At 52.5% G+C, this 27,912-nt stretch overlaps 1 protein-coding gene and 1 long non-coding RNA gene across 2 annotated transcripts in view; one reads left to right on the top strand and one right to left on the bottom strand.

The window, feature by feature from the left end:
* Nucleotides 1-5,837: 5,837 nt before the first annotated feature.
* On the bottom strand, nt 5,838-22,215 carry LOC119847489. The gene is made up of 3 exons (XR_005290096.1): nt 22,091-22,215; nt 7,148-7,415; nt 5,838-6,759 (listed from the first exon to the last, which is right to left on the bottom strand). It is a non-coding gene; the product is annotated as an uncharacterized LOC119847489 (long non-coding RNA).
* PPP1R13L (protein phosphatase 1 regulatory subunit 13 like) overlaps nt 22,151-27,912 on the top strand; it is a 31,959-nt gene continuing 26,197 nt past the window's right edge. The window contains exon 1 of the mRNA XM_038382299.2: nt 22,151-22,289. Within this exon, the coding sequence (XP_038238227.1) occupies nt 22,194-22,289 (96 nt within the window). The 5' untranslated portion in view covers nt 22,151-22,193. The remainder of the gene's footprint in view (nt 22,290-27,912) is intronic.

The raw sequence follows: 27,912 nt of genomic DNA, 5'->3' as shown, positions 1-27,912 counted from the left end.
AGAACAGGAGTACTTGTGGCACCTTAGAGACTAACAAATTTATTTGAGCATAAGCTTTCATGAGCTATAGCTCACTTCACTAAATGCATCTGATGAAGTGAGCTGTAGCTCACGAAAGCTTATGCTCAAATAAATGTTAGTCTCTAAGGTGCCACAAGTACTCCTTTTCTTTTTGCGAATACAGACTAACACGGCTGCTACTCTGAAACCTCTCACTAGTCAAGAATTTGAGAAATGGGCAAAATCTGAGGAGATTTTATGTTAATATTTTCTAATTAGGGGAAAATCTCAGGACATATTAAATTAGGAATAGAGAAGCAGAGAGAAAACTGGCCCAAATGTAAGGCTATATATGATATCAATCTTTGAGAACTGGAGAGAAAATAGGGCAAAAACTAAATATTAGATAATGCCTGAGAAAAACAGCAAGATCTGAAGGGATTTGATACCAATATTAAATAAGTGACAAACGTGGGGGAAATCTGCAAGGACTGTATAAGAAAGTTCAATTAATAAAGCTAAAGTAAGAATCCCGCCCCCCCCGTCTACATGGGCAGCAGGGAGCCGTCTGAGAGAACTATGTTAAGATGGCAAGTGAGGGGATATGGAGTGCGAAAACCCCCCGGCAGCGGGGACGGGGCAGCAGCAGGGGTGCACAGGTGACTGGGGGAAGCTGCACTGGGCAGTTGTGGGGGGCAGCAGCCAGGAGTGGGTAACCTGGGGTGGGGCAGTCTCCATCTGCAGCCATTTCTCCTTCCTGGGCCCTTCCATGCCTTGTTGCTGGCAGAGAACTGGCTCTGCAAGCTGCCCCCGCTAACCCCCTTCCCATTTGGGGAATGACTCAGTTTCCCACCTAACCAAGGACAATTTGCAGCAGGGCAAACGGGGGGGGGGGGGGGACATCCCACCTCCGAGGGGATTTTAAAAGGACTTTGGAGAATTGAAGAGAAGGGGGGGGGGATCTGAGGCGGAGCCTAGAGAAAGGGTCAGTCACTGGAGCGAAAGGGGAGACACCTGCCTGGATTTCACACCCCGCACTGACAGGCGGGGAGCATTGTATTGCTGCTGGAGAGACACGTGGCCAAATCAAAGGGGGGGGCTCATGAGCGCCCCCCCCGCCACCCCGGGGGGTTCCCGGCTGCAGAGATGGTCCAACCCCCCCCCGCTTCACAAGCCCCCGACACACACACAGGGGAACCCCCTGGGCCCCGCCACCTCTGTCCCCAACGCGCCCCCAGAGCCTGGCTGACCGGGGGCGGCGGCCCCACCGCTGTCCAGGCCCCCCCCCAGCCCAGGCGCGTCCCCAGGGGCTGCGAGACCCTGCGCCCCCCCCCCCCGGCCCTTTGCGCAGCGCCGCCCGCCCGCGCGTCTCTCCGGCACCGGAGCCCGGGGCGGGTCCAGCCGGAGACAGTCCCCCGGGCGCAGGAGCCGCTGCTCGGCCGGGCTCCCAGCTCCGCCCCGGAGCCGCTGCCCCGCGTCTCTGATCCTTGTTTTCCCCGCTTCCTCCTTCCTGCCACTAGTTCCCCCCCCCCGCTGGCTCCGGCCCCTGCCTGGCCTGTCGCGCTCCCCGGGGCAGGGACTCTCTTAGGGGGGAAACTAGCCCCCCTCCCTGCTCCTCCTCCTCCTCCTGCACCCCCTGTCCCAGAGCCCTGCAGGGGCTGACCCGCCCCCAGGCTCTCGCTCCTCTTTGCACTGGCAGGGGCCGATGCGGCTAGGGGGGAGTGAACGCCCCTGGGAACAGGAGAGTGACCAAGGCTCCCTGCGCAGGGGTGAGAGAGGGGAAAAGGAGAGAGAGACTGATAAGGAGAAAGAAGGGGGTTTTATGAGCAGCAGGAAGGAAAAAAAAAAAGTTGTTTTTTTCCTCCTGCCGATAACTCATCTTAATGAATTAGCCCCTTACTCCACCTTTTCATCTTCTCTGTATATATATAAATAATCTTACTGCATGTTCCAGTCTATGCATCCCATCAAGTGGGCTGTAGCCCACAAAAGCTTATGCTCAAATAAATGTGTTAGTCTCTAAGGTGCCACAAGTCCTCCTGTTCTTTTTGCGGATACAGACTAACAGGGCTGCTACTCTGAAAACTGATAAGGAGAAATAACTGGGGAAACTAGTGCCCAGCTCTTTTCTACTGCATCACGTGAGCTGTAGCTCACGAAAGCTTATGCTCTAATAAATTTGTTAGTCTCTAAGGTGCCACAAGTACTCCTTTTCTTTTTGCGAATACAGACTAACACGGCTGCTACTCTGATCCCTGAGTAGGTTTCAGTGTGGATCCCCCTTTTAGGCTGGGGGGGATCCTTTAGCAATGGACGGGCTTCGCCCGCCCACTTCCCGGATCCCAATAAGACTACTCTTCCATAGCCATCTGGCCTTGCCCGGTCACACAGTGTAACTGATTCTTAAGGCCCCAATCCTGCCAGATAATTGGTGTAGGTGCACTCCTGCGCTTGGAAGTCAGTGGGGCTCTGCCTGGGTTCAAAGCCACTGCCTACACGGATCTATTTGTAGGGTCAGGTGCATCCTTTCATGAAATTTTAAAATAAACATTCTGAAATACTAAGTTCCCATGTCTATTTAATTTCCTTTACGGTGATTAAGTGAGTAGGTTTCAGAGTAGCAGCCGTGTTAGTCTGTATTTGCAAAAAAGAAAAGGAGGACTTGTGGCACCTTAGAGACTAACAAATTTATTTGAGCATAAGCTTTCGTGAGCTACAGCTCACTTCATCGGATTCATCTTCTCCTCGAGTAGATTGCTCCTGAGCTCTGGGTAAATATCCCCCCCAGTGTCCAGGTCTCCCAGCTCCCCCTGCCTCCCAAGGGAATGCACATAGGGGTCTCCTTCCTGCCAGGCCTGATTACAAGGAGCTGGAGGTATCACCCTTCTGTCACTTAAGGAAGACAGGTTTCAGAGTAGCAGCCGTGTTAGTCTGTATTCGCAAAAAGAAAATTTGTTAGTCTCTAAGGTGCCACAAGTACTCCTTTTCTTTTTAAGGAAGACAGCAAGCCTTGGGAACATGTATCTGCGGGCTGCAGTGTTACAGTGCCTGCTCCAGGAGGCGTTTGTGCTCTGTTCCTACTTGATGGGCACAGAACCGGGCAGCAAAAGGTTTGTGTCAGTTTTGTTGCTGCACATCCCTTAAATTAGAATAATAATGAAATGAGGAAAAGGGAGATGGATTAAAAGGGGAAAATAAAAGGAGACTGTTAATATACTTTGGTAAGGAGAAGATTGAGATTAAGCCAGACAAGGCTGCAAAGTGATGATTATAATAAAATAAAAAACCCTAAGTGTGTTGAGATCCCATTGAAATTTGCACACGACTCAAAGTCGGGTGTAACCATTACACCACTGACGCTGTTATTGCCCTCTCCTTGGCACACCTGGGATGCTCTGGACTGAGTTGGGATAACCAGTTCCAGCACAGACTTTGACTGAGATCAGGGTCTCCATTGTGCCACATGCTGCAGAAACTGCCGTCAAAACGTAGGCCAAAATTTTCACTTGCACTGTAAAATACTAACTGAGACTAGGGCCTTCTTTGTGCCAGGCACTACAGAGACCCTAACCGACACTGGGGACCCCATTGTGCCAGGGCCAGCCAATAATGGGATGTGTGGATGAACAGAGGGACCTGCTGTTTACACTACCTGCCTTCTCTCTGAGCAAAATCTTGCTTCTTTCCCCCACTGGGAGTTGAACAAGCATCATCTGGGTGAAATCCAGGAATCCTGACATCTAGACCAATGGTTCTTAAACTTTTGTACTGGTGCCCCTTTCACATAGCAAGCCTCTGAGTGCGACCCCCTTATAAATTAAAAACACTTTAAAATATATTTAATACCATTATAAATGCTGGAGGCAAAGTGGGGTTTGGGATGGAGGCTGACAGCTCGCAACCCCCGATGTAATAACCTCACGACTCCCTGAGGGGTCCCAACCCGCAGCTTGAGAACTCCTGGTCTAGACAGAGCTGGTGTTGTCCCTGCCTAATGCCATGTCTACACTACAGCGTAAAGTCGACTTAAGTTATGTCAATGATCATAAGTCACTTTAATAACATCAGTGGAGCACATCCACACAACTCTCCTTGTGTTGGCTGAGTGCGTCCACAGTCAGAGTGACAAAGAGAGCATTGCATCGTGGGTAGCTATCCCACAGTGCAACTAGTCACCTTCTGTCACCATTTTCTGCTGGAAGCTCTGTAATGGATCGCAATGCATCATGGTGATGTACTCGCCATCCCATGATGCAGTTCTTTCCATCCCATCATTCGATGGGCTTCCTACTTTGTTTCGTGTCATTTTTCAACAGCCCTTGCAAACTGTGCCCCCGCCATCTCTGCCTGGCAGCACAGATGAGCTGCTAACCATTCTGGTAATGAGTGTTATGAACACAATGCAGCTGGTCCTGCTGTATTTCATAAGCTGTTAAACAGAGAGTGAATCGGTGACGCCTGCCCTGTTTGCCATGGAAACAAATCATTGAAGATTGCTACTGGCATTCACGGAACAGCTTGCCAGGGTGGACCGTCGGTACTGGGCTCAGGAAACAAGCACTGAGCGGTGGGATCACAGCATGATGCATGTATGGGATGATGAGCAGTAGCTGCAGAACTTTCGGAGGTGCAAAGCCAACTTCCTGGAACTGTGTGTGGAGCTTTCCCCAGCACTGCAGAACAAGGAGACCAGAACGAGAGCTGCCTTCACTGTGGAAAAGCGAGTGGCGATCGCTATGTAGAAGCTGGTAACAGTAGGTCAACCATACTTCTGCATGGTTGTGCAGGCACTGGTGGATCACTGGGGCCATTTCACTGATAGAAATTGGGCATGGTCAGGGAAGGTGCACAATGCATGCATCTTTCAGAATACTGGACTGGATAGAAAGCTGCACACTGGGGCTTTTTTTCCAGACCAGAAGATTCCAGTGGGGGATGTGATCCTGGGAGACCCCGCCTTCCCCTTGGTCCTGAAGCCTTACACCAGGAACCTAGACAGCAGCAAGGAGCACTTCAACACCAGGCTCAGCACGCGCCGAATGACCGTTAAATGTACCTTTGGCAGATTAAAAGATCACTGGGGCTGTCTTTTTGGCCAGTTAGGCCTCTGTCAAGGTTCCTTCCCCACTCTGAAGTCTAGTTTACAGATGTGGGGACCTGCATGAAACCCCCCTAAGCTTATTTTTACCAGCTTAGGTTAAAACTTCCCCAAGGTACAAACTATTTTTCCTTTTCCCCTTGGGACTTTATTGCTGCCACCACCAAGCGTCTAACAAATATATAACCAGGAAAGAGCCCGCTTGGAAACATCTTTCCCCTACAAAATCCCCCTCAAATCCTACACCCCCTTTCCTGGGGAAGGCTTGATAAAAATTCTCACCAATTTGCATAGGTGAACACAGACCCAAACCCTTGGATCTTAAGAACAATGTAAAAGCAATCAGGTTCTTAAAAGAAAAATTTTAATTGAAGAAAAAAAGTAAAAGAATCACCTCTGTAAAATCAGGATGGTAAATACCTTACAGGGAATCAGATTCAAAACATAGAGACTCCCTCTAGGCAAAATCTTAAGTTACAAAAAGACACAAAAACAGGAATATACATTCTATTCAGCACAGCTTATTTTCTCAGCCATTTAAACAAACAGAATCTAATGCATATCTAGCTAGATTACTTACTAAGTTCTAAGACTTCATTCCTTTTCTGTTCCCGGCAAAAGCATCACACAGACAGAGAAAGCCTTTGTTTCTCCCCCTCCCCAGCTTTGAAAGTATCTTGTCTCCTCATTGGTCATTTTGGTCAGGTGCCAGCAAGGTTATCCTAGCTTCTAAACCCTTTACAGGTGAAAGGGATTTTCCTCTGGCCAAGAGGAATTTAAAGTTGTTTACCCTTCCCTTTAAATTTATGACAGCCTCAATGAGGAAAATATTCTGATGGTCATTGTGGCCTGCTGTACTCTGCATAATGTTTGTGAATCGAAGGGGGGAAGTTTCCGCAGGTGTGGACGGCTGGCTGCTGATTTTGAGCAGCCAGATATAAGGGCAATTAGAGGGGCGCAGGGCAGGCGGCTATTCGAATCAGAGAGGCTTTGAAGGAGCATTTTGACAATGATTCACAGTAATGTATCTTTATGTGATGCATTTGGCCCGGCAAGGTTTACTTGCTGCCATGAATTACCCCTGTAGTGCTTGCTTCCTGAGCGCTATTTGCAAGGAGCAAATATTCAAACCTATAGCCACTGTGTTTCAATGTTAGCACTGAGTGATGTATGTCACAAATAAAGATTCATTTTATTTTAAAGACTCAAGTTTAACAACAGGATAAAAAGCGAACTTTTGATCAAATAGGGGATATGAAAATGAGGAAAGTCTCGTGATTAGAGCTCTCACAGCTGGGGGTAACTCCAGCTTTCATTGGACAATCATTCCCTAGGTGTGGAGTGCACTGGGTTCTGTGAGGGACTAGGAACATGCAAGAAATGCCATGGGGCAAGTGTGGGGAGGGTATGGACTGGAGTTCTGTAGTGGCTGAAGCGGGAATCAGGCACAGATGTGCTCTGATTGCAGGCTAATGAGGGACTTCAAAATCTCTCTCTGGCCCTCCAGAAGCTTTATCAGCTGCTCCTGCCCCATAGTCTTTCATTGATGGTCTACCTCCACACTCTTGCTTTGTGAATTGTGGCACTATTTCTCCTGGGTCACAACCTTATCAGATGGAGGCACTCTGCCGGTGTGGAGGAGTGGGTCTTCAAGGGCACACCTGCAGAAGCCAACGAAACAATGACCAGAGACAATATTGTGAGTGTACTCACAGCCGTGAATCACAAAAGTTACACACACCTCTTCCTCCCTGCCCCTGGGCTAGCACACAGGTCAGCGCTAGTGCCAATGATGGTGAGTTCACGGGGAAGGCAAGGGGAATGCACAAAAAGGGATAAAGGGTGATTTGCAAAGGGGGTTACTATAAGCAGGTAGGGACCCTATTCTGAATATTGGTACCATTTTCCACAAAGTTTCCTACAGCGGGGGAAGAAACAAGGTCGTGGTGGTCAGATGTTTGGCTGCATGTGTGTGTTTCCTCTGTGCGCCACCCTAGCCCTGTGCAGACAGCTGGCACGGCAGACGGCTAGCTTTGCTCTTTCACTTACATCCTTCACTTCTTTGGATGAAGCTGTGTCTGCCACAAAATGTACGGCATATCTGAGGTTCCAGCAGCTAGTGACAAAGCTAAATTCCCATTGCCATCAGCAGGAGGTTATTCTGGGCTGCCAGGGCTGCAGGTTTTGGTCCAGGGTCAATCCAGGGGATACAGTTGTTGCACACCTAAATTGGTGAATCCTGCAGCTCATCATTAAACTGCGCTGCCATATTCTGCAAGGTGGCCTCGGTGGCAGAAAATCTGGCAGAACAGAAACCCTGCAGTAGAGAAGGAAAAATCCTCAACAGTCACCGCCTGCAGGAGCAGGAAACGCTGGGTTTGCTTTTAAACTTCTCACACTCGTCAACCCTTGAATCATCCCTGTAGCTCTCCTCTCCAATTTATCACAAAAAACAAATAAGCGCACAAGCAACCAACCAAACAAAATCAGGTTGTCCTGTCTGATCGAACCATCTATCGCCACCCAAGGTTTAATATAAAGCTGATCGTTCCATTCACCCAAGAGTTCAACTTTAACAACGGTTCATTTTTTTCTAGTTCCAATCAAGTCCTGTGCAAGATGTTCATTTTTAATTGATCACTTATTTATTTCACATTGGCAGCTTGAAAATGTTGTCAGGTCTAGTCTTTCCTTCCTAATCAATATGAAGAAAAAAAAATCAGAAAAAGAAAATTCCCTAAGGCACGTCTTCTGTCCTGCACAATGGAATAGGGAAATATGGATTCCTCACTCTTCCTGATGGTGAATAACAATCTGTTTGTCCTTGGGATCCTGTCACAGGCACAAGGCTTGAGGATGCAAATGACATATCAAGGCTACATTGGTTTGTACAGTCTTTTGCTCCTTCATTAGTGATCAGGACGCATGAATTACAAATAACCCAGCTTTGACTTTCACCTCATAGGCTATTTCCAGGCTGGCAATTAGAAGTGTCTGTCCTATGGCAGTTCCCACTGTATTCTCCCGTCTATGAACTCGTCTTCAGTTTATAGGCCACTGAACCAAGTGAGGGGGAAGGTTCCCAGAGCTCCAGCTCCAGCCCAAACTTGAACATCTACACTGCAATTAAACAGCCCCTTACCCGGAGCCCCACAAGCCCGAGTCAGCTGGCTTAGGCCAGCCGCTGGTCTGCAATTGCAATCTAGACATACACTTCATGTCAAAATAACAGCTTTCCCATCAGGGAATCAAGCTCCAGTCTCCCATGGGAGAAATAGGTGGGAATAGTCACTATGTGCATGAGGTAGAAACCAATGGGGAACAGCCTGAGGCCTTGAGCAGCTGCTCAGAGACCTGTGACTGCCAGGAGATCCAGCTAGGTGGGGGTTGTTTGGGTCCTGCCTGAGGTGGGGTTCAACTTGAAGAAGGGGCAGAGTAGGGGAGTTTGTCTCTGATTTACAGGGGGCTTTGTCAGCAGGAAGGCTGTAGGACATTATTTGGGGAGTCAGTGGGGTCTGAGCTGGACGAGCAGCAGCAGGGGGGCATGGTAGAGGTTTTATCACTTGGTAAAAATGAAACTGCAAAACCTCTCCCTGTGCTCCTGAAAAAGCCTCATTTATCCCGGAACACCTCCCTCTAGGAAAATCTCCACCCCTGCCCCAGCACTCTGAGACCCCCCCACCCCACACACACACTCCCTTGCAGAGTTTTAACTCTCCTTACTTTTCCTTGGCCTTGTACAAACCTTTTCCCAATCAAAATGATCAGGGACATTTAAAATGAGAAAAAGAAACAAATCAAATCACAACCAAAGAAGCCTTCACCCATAATTTAGGTCTGAATTTTGCTACTGAAATTTCAAGGCAATAATACTCAGCCTGCTATTAGCCAGAATACAAACCTAGACTTCCCATGCTGTACCTAAAATTTCTACTACTGAACCACCAATGCTCTAGCTATTCTCATGAGACATTTCCAGCAGCCCAATGCTGCTGTTATTCCAGGGGAACAATTCTTGACTCCAGGAAACATTTTTCTTAGCCTGGTTCTGTGCATCACTGGTTTCTCTAGCAAAGGGCAGGGCAGGGCTATATGGTCCGGACATCCTCCTGGAAAACAAGCTACAATCAGAGAATCCTTTCCCTTTTCCAGGTTGTGGGAAGGGAGACCTTTAAAAGTGCTCTCTGTGCTATTGCACAGGGCTAAATAAATAGAACAAACCCCAAATTCCCCCTGGGCTTTGGGAGCCGGCTTAGCTGTTTGAATTCCGTATTTCAGATGACTTCAAGTCTGCGCATGGTGGTTCTTTACCAGTTTAGCCATGGGATTTTTACTCACACACAGCTATGATGGCTGAGTGGTTAAGCCAATAGACTTGAAATCCAGTGGGGTTTCTCTGGGCAGGTTTGAGTTGTGCTCATAATGAGTGCAGCGTTTTAGACCCAGTTTCTAACTAGGGCAATAAATCTAGATGAACCCCTGAGACACTCTCAATTCACTCTCCATCCCAGGTAAACCCTGCTCTGCACTGGCCCTATAGATGCCTCACACTGTGTCCTAGAGGTCTTGGGCAAAACGCCGCACAGGGGCAAACATTCTGGGCTCCCGAAGCTTCTACCACCTGCCTAGCACCCCTGGCTCAGCCCAAACCCTGGCTGCTGCTCCTCTCCATACAGTGGAAGGAGCTAAGGCAGTGCAGGAGGCTTCCCTAGGGCCACGGGCCTGAAGCTTTGGGAGAGAGAGATTCCCTGAGACATCAGAGTGCTGTAAACCATACGGGCACCCCCTAAATCAGGGGCCTGTTCCAGCCCTGAGACTGAGCTGCCAGGATCCCTCCCAGAGAGCTGGGTGCCCCAGATTCAGGGCCGGCCTTGGTGCCCTGGGCGAACCTGTGTTTTGGTGCCCCTGACCCCATGGGCATGGTGCCCCACCCCCTAACCCGGCACTGTGCCCTCTTCGCCCCTAACCCCTGCACCCCCCTCCTGTGGCCACATGGGGAAACTGACCTGGATGCCTTGAACATCTGGCGCTGCTGCTCACTCCTCCCTTGAACACCTGCTCCTCCATGCCCACCCTAGAGAGCTGGGGAGAGGGGGACGAGGAGGACGTCAGGGCTCCCTGCATCCAGGCCACTTTCCCCACCTGGGCTGCGTAAGGGGCAGGCAGGGCAGGAGAGCAGCAGCTGCTGATGCTCGCCTCACAGCCCAACCCAGGTGGGGAAAAGTGACCTGGAGGCACACAGTGCTTGGTGTTGCTCCTCGTTCCCACCCTCACTCCCAGCCCCCTGGGAGGGCATGGAGGAACATGGGGGGGCAGTGTCTGTGCATCACTACTCCCCCCCCATGTTCCTCTGCCAGGAGGAAGCAAGGAAAAATCTCGGTACCCCCCCACGTGGCACTCCCCTGGCAGCTGGGAACAGCTTGTGACACTACACGGGCAGTGCACACCTCTGCGCTGCCACACAGCACCTCCTTGACCATGGCGCTGCTGGGCGGTCACCTGGGTGGCCCATGCCTAAGGCTGGCCCTCCCCAGATTACAGCCTGGAAGTAGGCATGTGAAACTAACTCCTCTTCTCCCTGCATCACAGCTGGGGGTAGCATGACCTCTCCATGCCTGTGGGCATCATGCCATAGCACCACGCAGACATTCACGGCATCAGCATGTCTACCAGCAGCACTGTGCCAGCCACAAAACCCTCAAAAGGGCCAGGCTGGGCTGTTTACGCTATTGGGCATCATGTCCAGTTGCAGCCGGGAAACCAGCCTTTGCTACCAGGCAGCTCAGGGCCGGTCTCCATAATGCATCCGATGATGTGAGCTGTAGCTCACGAAAGCTTAGGCTCAAATAAATTTGTTGGTCTCTAAGGTGCCACAAGTCCTCCTGTTCTTTTTGCGGATACAGACTAACACGGCTGCTACTCTGAAATCTCCATTCTCTCTCCAGCCCACGGTGCTGGTTCTAACAACCACCACTGGGTTTGTTACAAGTGAATCCAATCCCAGTTCATCTGCTCTAGGAACTGGTTTACACTTGCGTCTGGCTCTCAGAGAGATAAACAAACCTCTCTGTGGACTGGAGAGGGTCATGCTCAATCCCTTGACACCATCAATGTGAAGCCTAGGAGAACCTGTTGCTTTTCATTGCTGATGCGCACCATCGTGTGGCCATTTTGTGTCACTGCCTTTTATTAAAAATGGCTTTTTTCATAGAAACATTATTTTCCTCACAGAGATACAGGAGCAGATTAATCTGCAAAGGGAAGGTGATGCTGAGGCAGTTCTGGACAAAGAAGGGAACATTTTCAGCATTACTAAATTAATGGATTGTGCCTTCTATACACACACACAGAATAACCTTAATTATTGGAGCTACCAACACACTTCACAGAATGAAATAAACTCCGCTATGTGTAAGGAGAAGAGTGAATGTAACCAATTCTAAACATATGTTGTGGGCAATGCATGACAAAATCACCGCATTGAACAAACTACTTGATATACTGAATGTACTACATAATGTTTTAAAGGAGTTAAGAAAGATGTGATTGAAAATTAATGTGTTGTACTTTTTACACACACACAAACACAGAACATGTGACAGAACAAACTGAATTATTTGAGCTTCCAACATTTCTGCTTTTTCACATCATTTTTGTTATGAAGGTTATTTATATGTTCTCTTTTTCTCAGGCCTAAAGATGGGGTAGGAGTAAACTGGAATTGAGGAAATAGAGCAGTGAGGAATTAGACTCATTATCTGTTCATTGACAACAACCAAACAAAAAACAAACATTGTGAACACAGAGCTGAGGTTTCCCAGTGGTGTGTCTTATCCTTCCAGAACATCAAGTTAAGCAAAACTTAAACTTTGGGAAAGCAGGGAATACAGTATGAAGTACACTCCCCCCCCCCCTTAAATCTGATCACTTGGAATAATTCCCTGATAGCGCATATGAAAACACACAAAAGTTTGGATATAAATTATGGCTACTTTGCAATATATCTTTAGTAAAAGATCATACCTGCCCCCATCAAGAACAGCTGATTTTATGCTCACTACTTTCAAGTTTCTATGATGCTGGTGTCTGGGGCTGGCATTTACTATTTATTTTTATCCCAGCATAGTTAAAGACCAAACTGTTGCACAAACCTCCTTTATTCCAAGTGCTATAAACAACCCACTCCCACACCCACTTCCAGGGGGTGGGTGTTTTCCTGGCCTACAGGGAATTTAAAGTAACATGCCCTAGTCCTTAGGAGAAAACCAAGGGAAATACAAACCCAACCATTCCTACTCCAATGTTCAGTATGACCAGAATGTGAGCCTAGTGAAGTACATCTGTATAATTAACTCTCTGGTACTACATTAATCCTGCAATTAGTTAGATGCAGATGTAACCAGCTCTATATCTGGTAAAGTTTACAGAAACTCTGCAGCCAGTCCTGCAATAGGAGAAGCACATTAACTTTAAACAGCTGCTCTTTCAATGCATCCAAAAGTTACAAAAAACAATGCTCTATGTTAAAGTTGCCTTTTACTCGAGCACAATTTATATTGTGTGCATAAAAGACGACAAGATTTGAAGGTGTAACAGGCCGTTTTGAAAAGCTTTGCTATTTTATTTTTTAAACAGGCGACTGCCTACCTCCAGTGGAGTCTTCTGCCATGTATGATTATAACTTACGCACCAAACATAATACAAACTTGTCCATTCCTCCCCATATTCAGGCTGTGACCAGGAAGTTAGCATGAGGCAGAGTCATGTGAAATTATCGACGTAGGAAAGAATTAAAACTGGGATTAATCCAAGATGAGATTCAGACACATTCCATGCTGCAGCTAGTGAAGTGACAGGGACACACTCCCTCTACTGTGAACTCCACAATAACAGCATAAGTAGATCCAAGAGAGCAAGCTCATGTAGGAGCTATGGACAGCTGCCCTTTCAGGGCATAACTCACCTGGCAGGTGTTTTACACAATACAGCCCTTCCCCTCTATAAGGGGACTCCTGCACCCCCAGCAACTTACTCCCCAGAGGGCTGTTTGTCCTGAGAGACCTGCCTTTCTCTGGGATGTCTAAGGTAAAAAAAAGAGCCACTGGGGGAGGAGTTTTTCCAATAGAAATCTCTTTACTTCTTTCTCGCTGCGCTGGTGTAGCCCTGGCTGCTCTGGCTTGGGGGCTGGTTTTAGCCTTGCTTTCAGGTGGGATCTTGAAAAATTTCTGGGGCTCGGCAGCTTTGATCTTTTTGGGGGGCTTTTCTCTGCCCGTTTGGTGCTTGCTACAGCTACCTGTTACTTAGTGCTGTTCCTGGTCCTGGTGGCCTTTCTGGGGCTCCTGGCAGCTCTGGCCAGCTTCTTGGTGCCAAGTTTCCTGTTCAGAGCCACAGGCTTGTTCTTGTGCTTTGTCCTGGGAGTCCAGCTGCTTCCGGCTGAGTGTGAGCCAAGGTGTCCATGACCTTGACCTGCATCAAGGTACTTTTGCACAGAATGCTCCTGAGCCCCAACTGAACGTGGTGCTTGTTCTTCTGCACAGCCCCGTCCATGGAGAACAAGGACGGGCAAATGCACATTCACATCATATCTTTCGTTCATTCAGGACAACAGGTTTGATTTCAGCTGATGGATAGGATTGCTAGGTTTTTACACGTTTACACTGGAAATGATTGTGGTGTTTAAATTCATTTCAAGCACCATCATGCAGCAGAACTCCTGAGCAGACTGAAACAGAAGGATGAAACCATGTGGCATGAATAAAAACCCAAAGGGGGCAGCTGGGAACCACAGCATCCATAGTCTGGCAACACTCTGCCATTGACCTGGACCTTCTTTGGCAATGGCAGGTGGGAGACTGTGATCATAAGGACAATGAAGGAGAGACCTGCTTCCAAGAGCTCCTGTTCCAATCTGAGACCATGCATGGCTTTGAAATGTTTTTAATACATTGTATAGGTGTGTGTCAACACCACAGCTTGCACAATCCCCACCCCCATTCTCTCACACCAGAGCACAATGATAACATTTCTGGGACCACACCCTACTCCCCAACTGTGACCCCCTTTTGCAGTTTAAGTAACTGATAAAACCCCTCCCCCATCCTGCCCCTGCTACTGCCCCAGCTCTGCTCCGACACCCGCATCTGCTGACAAAGCCCCCTGGGAGTCCTGAGACCACCCCCCCCACCTGGCCTTTCTCTCAGCTGCAAAACCCCTACAGATTCCAGAGCAACCTCCCTCCCAGCACAGCCTTTCAGCCACAGGCCCTTTGAGGAACTGCCCTGGCTGATTCCCTCATGGTCTGTGCAAGGACAACCTCCCACTTCTTCCTCATTGGGGTAGCAGTGAGCATCCCTTCCTATCACCTTGGAGACCTGCATTCAATTCCCTGATGAGGAAGCTGCAATTTTGACACACACAAAACTTTGATGCTAACTCAGATCTTCCTACTGATCAGCCCTGAGCCAGGTCTCAGGGCAGCAAATGAGTCCAGTGTCTGGGAATGAAATCACAGTAGCCCATGATTTCAGCTCTTTTCTCTTACAGGGATATGGTACAACCAAAGTCTGTCACTGTTCAGCGTGTGGTGCATCTCCGTTTTCTTTGCTACTCATGGTGAGGAATTTCTCCATTTACAGACTTGCCAACCCCAAATGTTCAAAAATCATGAGTCAGGCTCACCAAAATCATGAGATTGGCTTTTAAATCATGAGATTATGTAAAAATAACAGCTTTGGGGTTCTTTTTATTTGCCTTCTGCTTATTGAGCCTTTAGGGTGATTGGGATCATATTTTGAAGTTTTCTCCACAGGCACGAGGGCTAGAAACTTACTTTTTCTTTAAGAATGAAGGCTGAAATTATCACATCTTCACTTGACTCCAGGAGCTGAGGCTTTAAGGGAAACAATAATAATCATGAGAGTTGGCAACATGGCCTTTATAAAATGTCCTGCTGGAAGGGGAAAAGGCGAGAGGATAGGTGTTTTCTCTCTATTTATTTCCTCTCAATTTTCTGTTCCTTTTTCTTTTCCAGGATCATTCCTTCCATTTCAGATTGTTCAGTGACCCCATCCCCACTTAGGAGCAGATGGATCCCATCAACTCAGGTTGAATCCGAGGGGTGAATTGCTGGCCGCGAGGAGATCTATCAGCTCTTCTGGGGCTGCAGATGAGAAATAGCAGGCTGTTCTCTAGATTCTCCCCCAAGGGGCTCTGGGGAGCAGGGTGGGCACGTGAGCTGCATTCTGTCCAATATTCCCCTTTGATCCCAGCCCAGGGACATCTCCAACCCGTTATCCTCATGCTTCCTTTAGCAGCAGCAAATAAGGGATGTTTCCCATTGCCCAGGAGACCCCAGCCTGGGATTAAAGGCATCTCTGGGTTTTTCCTCTCTCCCTTCCTGGGAATCAAGTGCATGTGTTTATCAACAGGTAAAGAAGCCTCACCCCACACTTCCTTTATGTCTGAATTAATATCTCACTTCTGAGTATCTAGCAAAAGATTCAAACGTCATTTTAGTTAATAGAATCATAGAATATCAGGGTTGGAAGATCCCTCAGGAGGTATCTAGTCCAACCCCCTGCTCAAAGCAGGACCAATCCCCAACTAAATCATGCCAGTCAGGGCTTTGTCAAGCTGGGCCTTAAAAAGCTCTAAGGATGGAGATTCCACCACCTCCCAAGGTAACCCATTGCAGTGTTCACCACCCTCCTAGTGAAATAGTGTTTCCTAGTATCCAACCTAGACCTCCCGCACTGCAACTTGAGACCATTGCTCCTTGTTCTGTCATCTGCTACCACTGAGAACAGCCGAGCTCCATCCTCTTTGGAAACCCCCTTCAGGGAGTTGAAGGCTGCTATCAAATCCCCCCCCACTCTTCTCTTCTGCAGACTAAATAACCTCAGTTCCCTCAGCCTCTCCTTGTAAGTCATGTGCCCAGAGAGGGAAGTTAATTCAGTCAAGTTCCCAGGGAGTGGAGTCATAGGTGCCAACTTCTCCTGGTGCTGGTGGGTGCTCGACGCCCGCCCCCCAGCCCCACCCTGACTCCACCCCTGCCCTGCCCCCATTCCAACCCCTTCCCCAAAGTCCCTGCCCTCTCCCTGCCCCTATTTGACTCCTTCCCCAAATCCCCGCCCCGGCCCTGCCTCTTTCCCTGAGCACACCGTGTTCCCGCTCCTCCCGCCGCAGCTTGTTATGGCAGCAAGCGCTAGGAGGAGAAGTGGGGACGCGGCGCGCTCGGGGAGGAGGCAGAGGCGAGATGAGCTGGGGCAGGGAGCTGGGCTGCCGGTGGGTGCTGAGCACCCACCAATTTTTCCCTGTGGGTGCTCCAGCCCCGAAGCACCCATGGAGTCGGCGCCTATGAGAGGAGTTAATTCCGTTTTCAGCCTGCATCCTCTCCAGCCACATTCCTCAGGGCATTGCACCACCACATGGGCATTTAATTTCCCTCCTCAGTTTCACACAGAGACACAATTTCCTTTATATGAACAGCACAAGCTTTCCCTGTCTCTTCTCTGAGCCAGGGCATTCAGTCCCATTGAAACCTTCTCTCCTGCATCAGAGATGTATGGTTAAACAGAGGGGACGTGAACACCTTCATCTCTGACAGTGAGATGTTCCCTCTCCTCTTTCTTTCTGCGGCTGGTGTAATTTCAGGGAATGCCGGGGATGGAATGAAAGGCTGAGTTCCCTCCAGGGTGAGGAAGGAAAAGAGCCACCAACTCCCTGAATAAACCTCAGATTCCCAGGGAAAACCTGACCCCTGACCGCTATTGGAATCCCTGAATTGCAGGAGAGGCGAGTGAGAAAAGACTTGTCTCAGTTGTCAAGACGGGGAACGAACAACTATCTACAGCAGGGATGAGCAAACTTTTTGGCCCAAGGGCCACATCGGGGTTCTGAAACTGTATGGAGGGCCGGGTAGGGAAGGCTGTGCCTCCCCAAACAGCCTGGCCCCCTCCTACTTCCCGCCCCCCTCAGAACCTCCGACCCATCCAACCCCCCTTGCTCCTTGTGTGCTGACCACCACCCCCTGGGACACCACCCTCTATCCACCCCCCCACTCCCTGTCCCCTGACTGCCCCAACCCCTAACCACACCCCCACCCCCTGACAGGCCCCCAGGAACTCCCACGCCTATCCAACCCCCACTCATTCCCTGTCCCCTGACCGCCCCCCTACCCAGAACCTCCGCCCCATCCAACTGCCCCCTGCTCCCTGTCCCCTAACTGCTCCCCCAGGACCCCCTGCCCCTTATCCAACCCCCCCTGCTCCCTGCGCCCTTACCATGCTGCTCAGAGCAGCCCGACTGGCAGCCATGCCGCCCGGCAGGAGCTCGCCACCCCGCCGCCCACAGCGGGGCCCGCGCGGCGAGCTGAGGCTGCAGAGAAGGGGGGACAGCAGGGGAGGGGCCGGGGGCGAGCCTCCCTGGCCGGGAGCTCAAGGGCCAGGCAGCATGGTCTCGCAGGCCGGATGTGGCCCACAGGCCATCGTTTGCCCACCTCTGATCTACAGCAATGTCATTAACCCCAAACACACTCTAATCTTGCTCCAGACAGAAGGGAAATTAAATTGGCAGGAAATCTTGTGATTCAGCTATGGCCACACTTACACAACTGCACAGCAGAGAGAGTCCTGGGGAATTGGTATGAGCAAACAACTGGAAATGATAATTCAGTGAAATGCCTTTTCGATGAGAACACAACCGTAGTGCAGTGAGACAACTGTGCTGCTGTAAGCGCTCTAGTATAGACATGGCTGTAGTCTTTTACAATGCCACAGAGAGTCCTTTCAGTAGCCAAAACCTCTCCCCACCACCACCTATGGCCAGCTAGTAGGGTGACCAGCTGTCTGGTTTTCAGCTGGAACATCCGGTTGAAAAGGGATCCTGGCGGCTCCGCTCAGCACTGCCAACCAGGACGTTAAAAGTCCGGTCGGCGGTGCTGAGCCACTGAGGCAGGCTAGTCGCTACCTGTCCTGGCTGGCACGGCGCTGTGACCCAGAAATGGCCAGCACGTCCAGCTCCTAGGCGGGGGGACACATGGGGCTCCATGCGCTACCCCAAGCACTAGTTCCGCACTCCCTTGGCTGGTTCCTGGCCAATGGGAGCTAGGGTGGGGTGGTGTCTGGGGGCGAACGCAGCCTGCCTTAGGCCCCCCCGCTGCACCACTGACCGGGAGCCGCCTGAGGTAAGCCCATGCCCCAACTCCCTGTCCCAGCCCTGAGCGCCCCCAAACCCAGAACACCCTCCTGCACCCTAAACTGCTCATCCTCCCCAGAGCCCTCACCCCCCCTGCACCCTAACCCCCTGCCCCATCCCAGAACCCCCTCCCACACACTGAACCCCTCATCCACAGCCCCATCCCAGAGCCCTCACCCCCTCCCACACCTCAACCCCCTGCCTCAAACCACAGCCCCCTCCCACACTCTGAATCCCTCTGCCCTACCCCCCCAGCCTGAAGCCCCCTCCTGTACCCCAAACCCCTCAGCCCCAACCCCACCCCAGAACCTGCACGCCCAGCTGGAGCCCTCACCCCTGCCACACCCCAACTTCCTGCCCCAGAACGGAGCCCCCTCCTGCACCCTGAATCCCTCATTTCTGCCCCACCCCAAGAGCCTGCACTCCCAGTTAGAGCCCTCACCCCATCCCACATCCCTGATCTAGCCCAGTGAAAGTGAGTGAGATTGGGGGACAGCAAGTCACCAAGGGAGGGGGAAAGTAGTGAGCAGTGGGTGGGGCCTTGTGGAAGGGGCAGAGCCTGGTGGAAGGGGCAGGGCTAGGGTGTTCGGCTTTGTGCGACTAGAAAGTTGGCAACCCTACCAGCTGGGGAAAAGACCTCAAAAATAATTAAATAACAATAAACCCATCAGACTAAGTGGCCAAGTAGTTACAGCAACAGCTTGCTAATCTTTCCTCATTGTTGTGGGCCACTTTTATTCTTCCCCCATCTTTCTTAAACAACCTTTTCCCTCCTTCAATTCAGGGTCAGTCCCGCACTCATTGCTTCCTACACATGACAATTCATACACACCCGGTGCAAGAAAAGCTCATCAAGGAATCAAAGGCACCTGCTGGATCCCTGTCCCACTGCTTTACAAAATCCAAAGCTTGTCAGGCCCTGGTGGGGGCTGGCAGGGAGTCAAGTCAAATTAAATTAAATTAAATTAAATTAAGTTAAACTACAGTGACAGGCACTAATAGTAAAGTTGCTGAATGCATGGGAGTTAAAAATTGGTAGGTAAATGTTCCAGCCTTGTTATAACTCCAGAACTTAATCAAATTGAACTGCAGTCATTGTGTGTGTCCAGCCATTGCTAGCTGAAAACCAAATGCCACATAGCTAGGAACGATTGTTAGGACTCCAAGAGGCAGCAAGGCCAAACAGCTGCATGACCACAGTTTTGCTAATCAGAATGGGAGCGTGGGATAGAAAAGTTAACAGACCTAAAGGCCCCTGACATATAAGCTTTATTGTTGTTATGACTAGAAATATTATAAATGCTTTGGTGATCAGAGATAATGAGAAACTTGTTGAAGTTAGGAGAATTGCTGACCCAGTAGTGGTTACTGTGGAATATGTGATTTGTAAGAGTTAGCTACAAAAAATGAAGTAAAAGTCAACATCTCAGAGCAGTCCAAGGGAGCTTTTCTTTGGGCAAAGAGCAGACACCTAAACTCTCCATCAGGTGGACAGAAGGAGGGCCCCCAGTAGCCCAGCTAGTGACTGCTGCAAACCATCTCAGACTTGGAGTAACTATGTTTGAGATGCTCTGAACCTGTTGCACACACACATATATATATGTGTGTGTGGGTGTGTGCGTGCGTGCTCGGGACCTATTCAATGTAGTTTTAGGTGAAAGCACTCTGGTTTGTATCAATCATTCATCGGACGGCAGAGCTGTGTCCCCACTGATTTATTCCTGGCATCACCTGGAGAGAAACAGTTCAGTTACCCCTGCTTTGGGTCCTGAAACCCTGGGTAACACTGCTACAGACCACCCAGTCACTCTGTGAAAGATACAAAATGGCCCCTTCTGGCTGAAAGAACTTGTGAGTGTTGACTAAACAGCCACTCCCTGAGGTTTGATTCCTGTTTTGTGCACTGCGTTTGGGAATGAAAATCATCACCTCCCCCTTGACATCAGGACATGTTATCACCCCTGCCCCAATGCAGACAGACTAACAGAGAAATAGACTACTAAGACTACTAAGAGAAATGCTGTTGATTCAAGGATAAGACTTCCCAATGCTTGGCCAAATAGGCAATCTCCTCTCTTTAAACATTGTCACTTGTTAAACTTTTTGCTAAGTGGTTACAGTGCTGCTATTTTAAGTGTGAGGTTGTGAGTTGAAAATTGCTAGAGTCTTAGACCAGATGTAGCTCAGGGGGTTGGAGCAGTGGTCTTGGACTATGTGGGTCACTGTCTCAAATCTTGCCGGGGCCTAGGTAGCTGCCTCAGATTTGGAATCTCCTCACTGGTGGCTTGTCACTCGTTCCTTGAGAGCTCATCTCTCCTCAGCATTAACCTCCCTCTACCGAAGGGACCTGGGCAGGGGCTCCATAGCTCAGGGGGCTAGAGCAGTGGTCCTGGACTGCAGGTGCTCTGCAGTCAGAACAGAGCTGGTCTCTGCCCTGGGAACCCCACTGCAGAGAACAGTCCCCCAGACTTCAGGATGCTTGGTCCTGCACAAGACAGAACAAAGCCGGTCCCTGCCCCTGGGAACCTCCTGCATAGACCAGTCACCTGGACCGCAACTGCGCTAGGACCTGTACAAACTACAACAGAGCCAGTCTCTGCCCCAGGAACCCCCCTGCACAGACCAGCCACGTGGACCCCAGTAAAAAGAAAAGGAGTACTTGTAGCACCTTAGAGACTAACAAATGTATTTGAGCATAAGCTTTCGTGAGCTACAGCTCACTTCATTGGATACATTCAGTGAAAAATACAGTGGGGAGATTTATACTGTATTTTCCACTGAATGCATCTGATGAAGTGAGCTGTAGCTCACGAAAGCTTATGCTCAAATAAATTTGTTAGTCTCTAAGGTGCCACAAGTACTTCTTTTCTTTTTGCGAATACAGACTAACATGGCTGCTACTCTGAAACATGCACCCCAGTGTGCTAGGTGCTGCACAAACAAGAACAGAGCCAGTCCCTGCCCCTATCACATCCCTGCACAGACCAGTTGCCCGGACCCGAACCACACTAGGTGCTGCACAAACCAGAACACAGCTGGTCTCTGCCCCGGGAACCTTCCTGCAAAGACCAGTCGCCTGAACCGCAGTGCGCTAAGTGGTGCACAAACCAGAACAGAGCCAATCACTGCCCCAGGAATCCCCTGCACAGACTAGTCACCCAGACCCCAGAACAATAGTTGCTGCACAAGCCAGGACAGAGCCGTTCCCTGCCTCTGGGATAGACTAGTCACCTTGATCCCCAAGTGCTAGGTGCTGCACAAACAAGAACAGAGCCAGTCCCTGCCCTTGGTAACCCCCTGCACAGACCAGTCACCTGGACCAGAGTGCGCTAGGTGCTGCGCAAACCAGAACAGATCTGCTCCCAGCCACTGTCACCCCCATGCATAGAATAGTCACCTGGAGTGCAGCATGCTATGTGCTGCACAAACCAGAACAGAGCCGGTCCCTGCCCCTAGGACCCCCCCCTGCACAGACTAGTCACCCGGACCCCAGAGCAATAGGTCCTGCACAAACCAGAACAGAGATGGTTCTTGCCCTTGGAATCCCCCTGTGCAGACCAGTCATTTGGACCCCGGAGCACAAGTTCCTGCACAAAGCAAAACAGAGCCGCTCCCTGCCCCTGTGACCCCCCCTGCACGGAGCAGTCACCTGGTCCCAGCGCGCTAGGGGCTCCACAAACCAGCACAGAGTCCGTCCCTGCCCCTGGGATCCCCCTGCACAGACTAGTCACCTGGACCCCCGAGCGCTAGGCGCTGCACAAACCAGAGCAGAGCCGGTCTTTGCCCCGCAGATCTCACCTTGTCCTGGATGAAACGCAGGACAGAGGCCGCCCCGCCCTGGCCACTGGAGCCCCGGGACCGCGGTCCCAGCTCGCTCCGCGGGAGAACTACAGCTCCCAGCATGCACCGGGGCGCGCCGGCCCCTGTCCCACCTGTGCAGCCGCCCGAACCTGCTCCCGGGGCGGCGCAGCGCGGCGCGGCGCGAGCTCGGAGCCAGGTCAGTGCCAGCCCCGCGCGCGCTGCCCACGCGCCCCCCGGGCACCTGCGCCCGCCGTGCGGGGGGGATCGATCCGGCCCGGCCCGTCCCGGCCCGTCCCAGCGGCGCTGCCCCGGCTGCGGGGGGGCGGCGGCGGCTTTTGGGCCGGTGGGGGGGGGGGTCTGTCTGCCGCCTGCCCGGGGGCACCCAGCGGCGGGCGCGCCTGGAGCGGAGCCGGCTGCAGGGAGCGCCCGCCCGGCCGGCGGGTTAGGGCGGGAAATGCTCCCGCTGCGGGCCGGGGAAGGGGCGCTCCCCGGGTACGATTCTGGGGGGGGGGGGGGGATGAGACCGCCCTAGCGCGCGCGCTGCGCCCGCGGCCCTGCCCCCGACACGGGTCTGAGCTTGTTCGGGGCGCGGGATGTCGGACCGGTGGGACCGGGCTTTCCCGCAGCGGGTGGGCGGATTGTGGCTGGGGCGCTCTGGTCACCGGGGTTACCCCGGCAGGGCCTTGTGGTTCCCTCTGGGGCCGCTCCCTCGTGGCCGGGGTTAAGCCGTCGGTGGGGTCCGCCGGCTGCAGCCGCCCGACGCCAGGCCGGGGGCGGTGGGGTGCGTGGGCAGGCAGCACGCTGCTGAGCTGGTCTGGCTCGGGGGGTTTTTGCTCCCAGCTGGCGTTTGGCATTGGACGGCTGAGAGACCCCTCGCCCCGACCCCGCCCAGGGGGGCCCCAGAGCAGCTGGGGAGGGGGGGGCTGCCGGACCCAGAAAATGCCTTGGCTTTTGGCACGGAGCGGCCATGCAGCCTCTGGTTGGGACTCGGCTGAGCTTCCCAGCCCCGCTTCCCCTGTACCTTGTGCATGGGGGGTGGGCTGGGGACATGAAGCAGCAGCACCAGCCTCGGGACTGATTTTGACCTCGCTCATCCCAGCGTAACCTAACTCCCCATTTACCCAGGGGAGGGGGCCTGGAGTAGTCTCGGGGACCCCCTGGGCTTGTGTAGGCTCCAGCCCAGCTGGCACGGGAGTCACTGGGCTTAGCCTCCAGCCTGGAGTGAGCAGCCCGAGATCAGTGCACATACCAGCCTGGCCATAAAAGGCTCCTAGTGGCAGGCGGCATTCTGGCCTCCCACATTCTTACAATTAGCCGATGCCAGCTTGTCAGTGCCCCATGCCTGGGCACCGGGCCAGGGGCTCTGGGAGCTGCTGCATGGCATGCTGCCAGACTGCCTGCAGGGATTGGCATTTGCAGGCCCCAGCTGGGATCAGCCATGTCCAGTAGTTGGGGTTGCTGTGTCCCATAGCTGAAATGTAGCAGAGTGGCTATTGGCCCCCAAAGGTGCTGCTCGGCTGGCTGCGGTAGGGACTTCCTGCTGCCCCTGGCCCTTAGTTCACACCCCTGCGACCTGCATGGCATGTGATGCCTCTGCCTTTATTGCTAGTTCCCTGGTGTCCCTGCTCTGCTAGGCTGTGGAAGCTTGGTCGGCCTGTCCTCTGCCCACCGTGCAGCATGGGGGGGAGGTGATTGCCCGTTGAATGACTGGGCTGAATCTGCTGCGAAAGAGCTGGAGACAGTCATGTGGAGAGGTGGGAGCAACCCTAGCAGAGTGTTGACTCTGGACCTTAATGCTGATGGATGGTCATTAGCTCTCTGGCTGCTGATTGTGTTAGTAGAAGCATTTGGGCAATGTGTTATCCAGCGCTGTGCCCGGTGGCAGGTTCGAAACATGATGACAAACTTATTTTTGTGACAGGTTTCAGAGTAGCAGCCGTGTTAGTCTGTATTCGCAAAAATAAAAGGAGTACTTGTGGCACCTTAGAGACTAACAAATTTATTAGAGCATAAGCTTTCGTGAGCTACAGCTCACTTCATTGGATGCATCCGATGAAGTGAGCTGTAGCTCACGAAAGCTTATGCTCTAATAAATTTGTTAGTCTCTAAGGTGCCACAAGTACTCCTTTTATTTTTGTGAGCGGCCAAGCAGATGGGCACCCTGCTGTAATGGGCTGTTCTCTGTGCTCTTGACTTCCCCAGGCACGTCCTGGTGCAGTCCTGGCTGCTGCTGGTTCCACAGCATTAGGAAACATTGCTTGCTGCCTAGATATAGTGGTGATGGGTGCATTGGGATGGAGTGAAGAGGGGCTGAATGTGTGGTGTCCTGTGCCAGGATGGGCGGTGCTCTGCAATCTGTTTTTGTAGTGTTGCTCCCTCCAGCTGTGTGACACGGACACATCTGGCTCCCCTGGCAGGTCCTTTGCCAAGGAGCCAGGGGTGGGTGGGGAAGGCACATTTGGTTTTCACTTGGGGAAGGTACAGGTTCTTCCAGGCCTTGGAGCATGGAGGGGGGAGATCAGAGCTGGGTGGGAGGCTGCAGTGCCAGGCAGGGAAAGGCCCCCAGCCCAGAGGATCTGGTGCCCTGTGGTGCATGTATCCCTTTGCAGAGTGGGCATGAAGCGCTCCAGATCAGGGCTCTCAGTGGGGGAGAATTGGGCCAAGAGCCTGTGTGGGACACGAGGGGAGATGGGGAGACTGGGCAGCATCCCAAAGTAGCCAGAGCAGCGGGGCTAGAGATCCCAGCAGGGGGAGGCATACCTGGGTTCCCAGCTACCTGGGTCTCCCCTTATCAGCACTGTGGGGATGGTCTGTGGCCTGTCCCCTCAGAGCTCCTCCCTGCCAGTATTGTAGGGGGCATCTCTCTCCCTATTCCATAGAGGGCGGCAAGGGAGACTGGCTCCCACTCGCCTCCCTCGCCCCATGTCTGACTTCCTGCCCCAACGCTGTTTCGTGGCTCCACTCGGGTGGGGTTGGATTGCATTTGCCTTTCTGAGGTGCTTCTGGGAGGTTTGAGCACAAACTGGCCCTAAATCCAGAGACCCCAGCTGGTGGTGGGGAGCTGCTGGGGTGGGGGGCTAGGACTGCAGAGACCTGGAAACCTGCTGCTGGGATGCCCTAGGCTGTGTTCAGTATTCACAGTGGGTCCCTGTTCCCAGCCTTGCCGGGTAAATGTTGGCAAGGAGCTCATGCTGCAGAAACCGGCTTGTCTCCACTCCTCAAGGGGCCCTGCCAGCCAGGCTGGGGCTGAGCAGCCAGCCCAAGCCCAACTGCTGTCAAACTCTCCTCTGGATTCAGTGAAGTGGCTGCAGGCTAATTGCTCCTCCTCATCAGAGGCTGGGGAGCAGGGACATCACAAAGGGAGCGTGGGCAGACCAGCGAGATGGCAGCACAGGGCAGACACTGACAGCCGAAGCCCCTGGGGCTGCCAATTTTTCACGCTTCATGGGGCCGAGCTCTTTGGGTGAATGGTTCATCAGTGACCCCTTGCAGAGCCACTGATGCCAGAGTAAAGTGAGGGCCAAAAATTGCATGTTAAACACCCAGTTTGCACTGGTGCCAATTACTTCATGTGGTGCTGGGCACAGTAAATTGGGCACTGTGCTTCAGGAAGTGGCACGTGGGGCTCAGCCATGGGCACTCTCTCCTTGTAGGCAGTGCCAACCCCAATGCCCCAGTGCAGTGCTAATGAGTGCTGTGCAGCAGGGAGTCGGCTGGGGGCTCAGCAGGGGGCGCTGTCTTTGGCAGTCAATGCTGACTCCAGTGTGGTGTTGGGGGGCGCTGTGCCCATAGAGATGCCATCTTTCAAAAGAGATGCTGGTTGCTAAAGATCCCAGGGACTTTTTGCAGGAGGGCTGCGCGTTAGCCAGAGAGAGGAGGCCACATTTCCACTGGCTGTTTTGCTAGTTCTCCTGGTGTCCCTGCTCTGCTAGGCCATGGGGGCTTGGTCAGCCTGTGCTCTGCCCACTGTACTGTGCAACATGGGTGGCAGGCTGTGGTGCCCATTGGATATCTCTCGAGGCCCTGGTAGTTTGCTGCGGGAACCTTCCTCACTTCCTGTCCCAAACTGCACTCAGTGTTGCTTGTGTGGCTGTTTTAACGAGCTGCCCTGTTCCACCTGGCTGCACTTCAGCAGTGGGTGAAATGATTCCTGTATGCACCCCCTGGGCCTAGTTCTCCAGGGCCGTGTCCTCTGGTTGCTGTTTACACCTGGCCTTATGCTCCCCGCTGTCGGGCCGCGACAGGCCAAAGGTGTTTGTGTCAGGCAGGGGAGCGAGGCACCTGGGCTGGGCAGCGGGATGTGCTTTATGAGAGTCACTCCCAGACGCTGGGCACTGCCGCAGAGCTGCCCTGCTATTAAGGGCTTTGGTGCGTCGGCACAGCCTGGCTGGAAGTGGCTGTTTGATCTCCTGGCCGGCTCCCAGCACTGACTGCAGCTAGATGGTGCTTGTAAAGATGCACAGCCACGCCTGCCCGGCAGCGCGAGTACACGCCATTCGCATGAGGCAATCACTGTCTGTTCCTTCTCTCTCCCTGGCTCTACCTCCTGCTGGGGGGGTCCCCTTCCTGTTTGCCTGCTCCCCCAGCTCTGTGAAGGTGCCCGCGAGGACCTCCTCCGTGCAGAACGGCCGCTCCTGCCTCCACACAGCTTCCTTGGCAGACCCTGAGCTCTGTCAGCTTCGTTCTGCACCAGGCGTGCTCCCATGGGAAAGTGCCTGGAGGGTACCAACAGCCCCACCCCGAACAGAGAGTGTCTGCTTTGATCTGGCCCCTGGGCAGGTGCTTTGCTGGCTCAGGGGGCAGGGAATGGGACACAGGATCTTCCCCTCTAAGGGGCACTAATACCATTCTGGCCTCGGGGCAGGGAATGGGACATGGGGCCTTTTCCCTCTAGGGGCAATAGCACCAATCTGGCCTCGGGGCAGTGGGACACGATGGGCTGCCTCAGGGGGCAGGGAATGGGACTTGGGGCCTTTCCCCTCTAAGGCACCAGCCCATGTTGCTTGCTAGTGACTGCACTGTTTCCCCTCTCTGCTGCTCTGTGGCTGAGGTGAAGGGGGTTTGACAGGGCCCAGCCCTTAGGGTAGGGTCCCATCACTAACCTTGTTTTGGCCAGTGGCACTAACTGACCTCTTCCATATAATCTCAGCAGAGAGGCTCGGGGCTGAATGGGCCATGGGCAGTCAGGCCCACTTGACCCCTGGGGGATGGGATGGGGGTCCCTGCAGGGCTGGGCTGGAGCCTTGTGTCCGTGGGGCTGGGAGTGCAGCTCCTGCGCGGCAGGACCAGCCCTGCACCTGGCTTGTGAGCTGGCATTATCCGCTGGCTCTCGAAAGGGTCTTAGTGCCAGGTCTAGTGAAGGGGGGAGCCCTGGGTGTGGAGACAGGGCCCCCTCAGGCCTGGCCAGCCCTCCCAGGCGTGGGAAAGAACATGGTAGTATAGTTACGCCCAGGGAATGGCGTTCACCCTCTTCTCATCTGGGGACCATGGTGCCAAGCGTGGGTTGATTTGTCCACTTCTGTTCTTACACTGCCCTACTGGCAATGCTGGCCCCAGAGCTCCAGCCTGCCCTGGGGAGCCGGGGCCTCTGGGTGGCCCCTTGGCTTCCCCCAGACTCCCTTGATGCTGGCTTATACCAGAACTGCCCTCGCTATCTTGGGCGCAGACATACTGGGGGCTCCCCTCCGCTGGCAGTGGAGGGATGTATCTGTGTGTGGTTCCAGCCGCTGATCTTCTGCCCTGGGGTCCAGTCCCTGTTCTGCTACAGGCTGCCTATGGGATGAGTCACTCAGCCTCCCTGGGCCTCAGGTCCCAGCCAT

The sequence above is a fragment of the Dermochelys coriacea genome, chromosome 23, assembly GCF_009764565.3.
Source record: "Dermochelys coriacea isolate rDerCor1 chromosome 23, rDerCor1.pri.v4, whole genome shotgun sequence".
Classification (NCBI taxonomy): Eukaryota; Metazoa; Chordata; order Testudines; family Dermochelyidae; genus Dermochelys; species Dermochelys coriacea.
The sequence above is the reverse complement of the archived record's forward strand: the minus strand, read 5'-3'. Positions and strand labels throughout refer to the sequence as shown.